At 39.7% G+C, this 6,731-nt stretch overlaps 1 protein-coding gene across 2 annotated transcripts; it reads left to right on the top strand.

Annotated features, from left to right (window-relative positions):
- Positions 1-2,636: 2,636 nt before the first annotated feature.
- On the top strand, positions 2,637-5,593 carry LOC124294989. 2 transcript variants are annotated; one of them, XM_046742848.1, is made up of 3 exons: positions 2,637-2,855; positions 4,975-5,342; positions 5,414-5,593. In XM_046742848.1, exons 2-3 carry the CDS (start codon positions 5,030-5,032, stop codon positions 5,560-5,562), a joined length of 462 nt encoding a protein of 153 aa, XP_046598804.1. In that variant the 5' UTR covers positions 2,637-2,855; positions 4,975-5,029; the 3' UTR covers positions 5,563-5,593. The 2 variants fall into 2 exon arrangements, with proteins under 2 accessions (XP_046598804.1, XP_046598805.1); XM_046742849.1 differs by lacking the exon at positions 2,637-2,855 and having other exon boundaries at positions 4,801-5,300.
- The last annotated feature ends 1,138 nt before the right edge of the window (positions 5,594-6,731 follow it).

The raw sequence follows: 6,731 nt of genomic DNA, 5'->3' as shown, positions 1-6,731 counted from the left end.
CGCCGCGGGGCGATTTCGTCAACCAATGAGGTTGAATTATGTGGCGCATGCGCAGTTGATTTCACAGTTTCGAGAGATTATCCCGGTACATCTAGTACACAATTCTCAAATTTCAGGTAAAATTATTGAAATTGTAGAAGTTATGAATCTTCATAGCGGAGGCAGAAAAATGGAACTACTGTTGTATAACAATTTCGAGTATTTTTGGATCAAATTTGGCGGTGCCTCTCTGTTCACCTGTATCTTAAATAATCCTACGTCCCAGATTTTATATATCTTGCCTGCTAGCCGATTTCAGGGAAACTATCAGGTTTGAACTTGAAAATAATATGAAAGTAATAATTTTCTGTATTGACTTAGTATTCCGGATTTCCGATTTACCGGATTACTGTTCAGGTAGGTGATTATGGAAATACTAAATTACCGATAAACTATTCAATCAAGATAAAATACCAAAAAACTGACTTTGGAAAACCGTATGAAAATTAGAAACTTTTGCACGTAATTGCAGTAAATAACTAAATGTACCAACCGTCGTTGACGCATTCAATGTGCATTGTGTAGAATGTAAACTCTTCCACAGTCAACTATATTCAAATACACCTGCAGCTACTTTAATTTGAGAAAACGGTAGCATTATGCAAAAACAAGCGGCTTCTGGCTAACCGTAATAGCGAGCCCTCGAACTTTCTATTTTCACACTGCGGGTTTCAATTTCACGGAACAAAAAAATTATAATATTCAATCCGAATTTAGAACTACAAATTCAGGATCGCTATTGTCGATTAAAATATCCTTGTATACCATATTGCGTAAAAAAATTACGATTTATAATAATAAAAAACACTGTAATAGATCCATCATCTGAAATTTTGGCGTGACCTCGGATTTGCGATGGGTTACCCGAAAAACCTCCGTCTACTAATTTCTACGAAAATTCGAATATTCTGAAATTTGATTCCACTATATTGAATACACTATTTTGCATTTTGCAAATCTGACCACAGATTTGTGATCATGCAGCGACCCCAAAAACCTCACGATACCAATTTTCATTCGAATCCGGTAACCCATTCTCAAGATACCATCATTTTTATTTCATTTTTTTGAAATATTTCATTTGAATAATGTGAACAGTAGTGAACAGATCAAAACCAAATCTAATCAGTTCTGTAGAGAGATATGAGTAGACAGGGAGAAACCACTGGTGTGCGCGGGCCTGAGTTCCTCTCGCCACGCGCCACCGGGCCAGCGAATAAACGGGTGTCGACAGTTCAGCTAGAGACACACCACCTGACACATGTGCCTCATTTTCATTATACCCTACCTAGATCATAACAAGTTCCAAGTTTGAAAAAGGAGCGTCAATTAAGAAAAAATCATTGAAATTACACACTCGTTCTCGAGATACTGTTGGACAAAAAAATTGCTCACATACATTCGTGCGCACACGCACGCGCGCGTGCGCAGCAGACATCGCACTATCGGCAACGTCGCAGGTTACCTCATCTGCTGACAATGAGTCTAACCGGTCAGTAAACATCTCGACCAATTATTTTGTGGTTTTAGATGATAATAATCGTGGAGAGCATCATTTTTTTTTTTAGTGAGCAAATTTAGTACAGGGAACTAGCTGAGCGTCACACGAACGGAAATGCATTTTTTTGAAAAATAAGATAAATTTTGAAGTCAATGTCGTGAGAGTATTTCTGAAAAATAATTGTATTTTAATTGACTGAACACATTTGTATATGAATTACAATTATTTCCAGTTGCTTATGATCCAATATCTTCAAATTGTCGTTTGAAAAAGACTCGATATCCATTACAATGTATAGATATATACGCTGATCGCCCAGAGCCTGTGCGAGCTTGAGATGTATGCAAGAAGCTAGGCTTGACTGATGCGTATCGCAAATCGTAAAACAACTTGGAGCATTCGTACATGTAATGTATATTCGAAGACACTGGACGTGATTGAGTCGTATAGTCCGGGAGTTAACAACAGATTTCATTGCACCATTTCCGCAAGCTTCATTTTTTTTGTATGAGTTATATTTGTAACGTATAATATTAATCTGAACGTCTTCCAGCGCACCCCCGCGACAGGGGGTTACAGGAGGGTTACAATTGCAGCAAAAAATCGACAAAAAAAATTTATAGCCGCATACGCGAAACTGATTTTACGTACCAGTTGAAACATAAGAAGCTTAGAAATTATCGTCTGCCACCTAAATTCCGCAACAAAATTCGTCTGCCACCCACGCAAGTAAGCGCAAAAAAAATAGTAAAAAAATTTATGCCCGCAAGGATGAAAATGATTGAAATGCTTCTTTTTATATCAGCAAACACAAAAATAATAGTCTGCCACTAATAAGATACCGCGAAGGTCGTCTGCCAAGCGTATGAAGTTGCGTTCGGCATGCAGCGCGCGAGCACCGCGGCCGAGACCGCGGCTACGACGCTGCATCTTTATCGGCCTGAAAGACGATCGTTGTTATAAATTGGTCAACGGCTATCATGAAGTTGTTTTTTTATATTATACATTTGTTTAATGTAATTAATTTAATAAACTCTCGTGGATAGTTACGCTAGATCTTTTCCGTGAAAATGGAGGCTTGAATATAGTGATGAAATTCGCAAAAATGTTTAACATTATAAACTAAGCAATATAAATCTCTTTTATTACACCTCTCTACTCATCTCTGGGCAAGCTCGTTGGCCGTAAAACAAATAGTTCCGTAGGCGAAAGGTGGCTATAAAATTGGGACTATTTATACCTGCGGAAATATACTCGTGCGCAGCCCTCCACGCATTGACGGGCTGCGACTATAACCCATCTTTTTACCGAAAAGGTAAAAATCGCCCATTTACTATGTTAAGGAACTGTGATAGGTACTGTAACGTGGCAGTTCGGCTAGGCCTGCCCGTTACAAGAGACTCCCTGAACCCTGGGCGAGATCCCGGAATTAGGGTCTAGAAAATCGAGTCGCGGAATAATCTCAGAGAGCGCCAGAACTGGAGTCACGCACCCGAGCTTCGACAGGGACGAAATAGAGCATTGCGACCCAGATATTTCAGGCTTTTGTTTTTATTTTTTTTCCGAGTGCACCGGCTACCCTCCAGCGACCAACTCCGACACCGAACATCTTTCGCGGCAAGGCGAAACCACGACGATCTCGCGGGAAGGACACCGAGGCTGCGGAGGGGGAGGCAACGCAGATCCCTGCAGCGAGGGAATCCAAGGCGGACGCGATTCCCGCTGGCGGCCGGCGCGCCGCAGCCTCCCCGCTCACCCCGCTTACGCCCAACCAAGGCAACCGCGAGGCACCAGCTAGCGACGAGGGAGCACCACCCCGCCCAACCCCAGGACTACGTACAGCTGCGCGGGAGACGACATCGCGATCTAGCTTTAAGTTCTGCGCCGCGTAGAGACGACAGGTGCGCGGCAAGTTGCGCAATCCCCAAAATCGATGACCGATCGATTGTTGCGCATTCTTAGGGTGATGACGTCACGAAAAATTAGCGCGACGAGATCGGCGTTGCGACCATCCTAGATCACTCTAGTTCTGGAGCACAACGAGACAGGTGTTCTTAGTTTGCGTTCGTACTTGGTGCCCGTTTAGAAAATTTTTTTTGTGTGGTTAGTTGCGAGGAAGAATGAGCCGTCACGAGGGAGTCGGCCCCTTCGTACAGTGGATGTGGAGCGGTAAGCGTTGTTAACATTCTCGCGATCGAATTTCGAGGGTAATTGAGTCAAGGCTGATCCGATAAAGGGTAGCCGTTTTCTTTTGTTAGTTTGCGTGTCGAAAAGTACTCGAAATTCGTTTGCCGATTCTTTTGCTTGGTGACCGTAGCCTGAGTTGCGCGTAAGAGGGTAACGTTAATTTCGGGGGAACCAGAAAATCGAGTCGAGCCACGGGTTGAGCCGAGACGTTATTGTCTCGAGTTTGAGTGTGACCGAAGTCCGTTACACGGGGTCATTTCACGTCATCCGGCACATCCTCGATTCTCGTATAGGTCGCGAGCAATCACGGGGAGCATTCGAATTCGCGACTGCGTCCCGCCGTCGTCGAGGAAGTGAAGCTCGGGTGCGTGCTGATAAGAGTATGCGTTTTTAGAGGAGGATCGCGGGTGTCGCGACGAGCCTCGCATCAATTTGGTTATTTAATATTAATTTTTTTTTCTCTTCTTCTTTTTTTTGTTTGCATTATCAGTTAGTATTAAGTTGGCGATCAGCGCCATTTTGTAAAGGACGTTCGCGGGCAGCGTATCGAGTCCGATTTTGTTTTTGGTTTTTATGAAGTAGAGTATTGTTAAGACGGCGACTAGCGCACGTAGGCCGTAGAGGTCTCCTAGATTTATTCACTTTTTTTTTGTTGTTAGTATTTTTTTTTATTTTATTTTTATTTTTATTTGGAGTATTTCTACCTTTCTTATTTAGTTTAGATAAAAGTGACATTGTATTTGGAATCGCGAAGGACGACTTGCGTAGTCGTATTATCCTTCTTTTTATTTTTTTTTATTTATTATTTTTATTTCTTTTGTTTTTGTATTATCGCTGATGAGAAATATACCATTGGAATTTTATAGTAATTTAGCCACTTCACGCGTTGGCGTACCTGTGTTGCAATTCTCTCGACCCAAAATTTACCCCTCCCCTCTCCGCGGTACTGAGCTACCGAGCATATGGTCGCGGTGTGTCGTATTATCGATTTCGAGGCGTGTTGATCACGCCAGGCGCCCAACAAACTTCGCGACATTGTTTCAGATCAAGGATACCTCGCCGGACGCCAAATTATTGTGCACGCGGTAAGTTCCCGGTTATTTGCTCCGAGTAACCGAGGTGCAGAAAAATCCACGTCACAGTACATAGCTGCCTTTGAAAGTATCAGTGATTTAAACACTGGCGACTTATCAGCAGTTTATACAGTTATCGAAGACTTTGTATGCCGTATGTATGGGTTAAAAAAGATAGCTGACGTCAATGAAGCTCGTGTAGCTATTTTTATGAAAAATTATAAAACAAATGAGGGCGACGAAATCTTCCGGACCAACGCAAAAAATTGTCGATGGAGCAGTATTACCACCTTGTAAAGCTGAGCTGCAAAAGCAATTGAAACGAACCGCATATATTGCACATCTTTGGAAGCATGCTTATCTCCCGCAACCGACGGAATTTTTACCCACTGATTATGGTTGGCAAGAATCAGAAGATAAACTTGTTTTCGAATGGTTCGAAGGAGATCAATTGCCGAAATCCATCGATGATATAGCAATCAACTCTGAAGAAAATCAAGGTATTATCGATGATATAGCAATCAACTCTGAAGAAAATCAAGGTATTATACAAAAACATAAAAATTTATATAAAAATAATTATATAGCCATTAATAAATTATTATATTTACAGATAAAGAAAAGAATACAGAGCAAGACCAAGGTCAGTCAGATGAAGAAGACGATCCTGAAATCAATAACTCTGATATTGAGGATTCCGATATAATATTGGATGAAACGGATCATTCTATCGACCAATGTGATATGGATGAATGGTTATAAAATTACGGCTGTTAAACAAGATCAGCATCATTATACGTGTACATTATATTTATTAAATTTGATGTTTTACGTCAGAACTGTCGAAATATTGAAATGAAAAAATTTATCTTCACTTATCCCTTTATAAAATTGAATTCCCTACAAAAAAGGTCTGAATATAGATTTTTGTCAGACAAGCCGTTTCCGAGTAATTAAGCTTAATAAATTGATATAATTTCTCGAGAATTAATCAAGATTTAATCGAGAAATTATGTCAATTTATTAAGCTTAATTACTCGGAAACGGCTTGTCTGACAAAAATCTATATTCAGACCTTTTTTGTAGGGAATTTAATTTTATAAAGGGATAAGTGAACATAAATTTTTTCACTTCAATATTTCGACAGTTCTGACGTAAAACATCAAGTTATTACTAAAAATCAAAAATAGCGGTGATAGACCTCTTAAAGTTAATATTAAGGGCTCAAAATTTCATGAAATTTTTTTTTTGCCATATTGAATGATATTCTCAATATATTTTTCAAAAAAAAAAATACTCAATTTTTTTGGCCCAGTCTAGTGTACATAATAAATATAGATTCTTGTACATAATAAAAAAAAAAATCAATAAATAATTATCTCCGAATGTCATTGTAAAACAGTAATATCTAATTTTTATCTTAAAGCATTTTATCAAATCAATATATTTTTAACTTTTAAACTGAAAGGTCTCTACCAGACTTTAAATTAATTCACTGAACAAACATTTGTATACATATAACATAAAAAAAAAACAACTTTATGATAGCCGTTCAATAACTTATAATACTGATCGTTTTTCAGGCCGATAAAGATACAGCGTCGTAGCCGCGATCTCGGCCGCGGTGCTCGCGCGCTGCATGCCGAACGCAACTTCATACGCTTGGCAGACGACCTTCGCGGTATCTTATTAGTCGCGGACTATTATTTTTGTGTTTGCTGATATAAAAAGAAGCATTTTAATCAATTTCATCCTTGCGGGCATAAATTTTTTTACTATTTTTTTTGCGCTTACTTGTGTGGGTGACAGACGAATTTTGTTGCGGAATTTAGGTGGCAGACGATAATTTCTAAGCTTCTTATGTTTCAACTGATACGTGAAATCAGTTTCGCGTATGCGGCTATAAATTTTTTTTGTCGATTTTTTGCTGC

Source organism: Neodiprion lecontei, chromosome 6, assembly GCF_021901455.1.
Source record: "Neodiprion lecontei isolate iyNeoLeco1 chromosome 6, iyNeoLeco1.1, whole genome shotgun sequence".
Taxonomy (NCBI): domain Eukaryota; kingdom Metazoa; phylum Arthropoda; class Insecta; order Hymenoptera; family Diprionidae; genus Neodiprion; species Neodiprion lecontei.
Note: the sequence above shows the minus strand (reverse complement) of the source record. Positions and strands in the feature narration are given on the sequence as shown.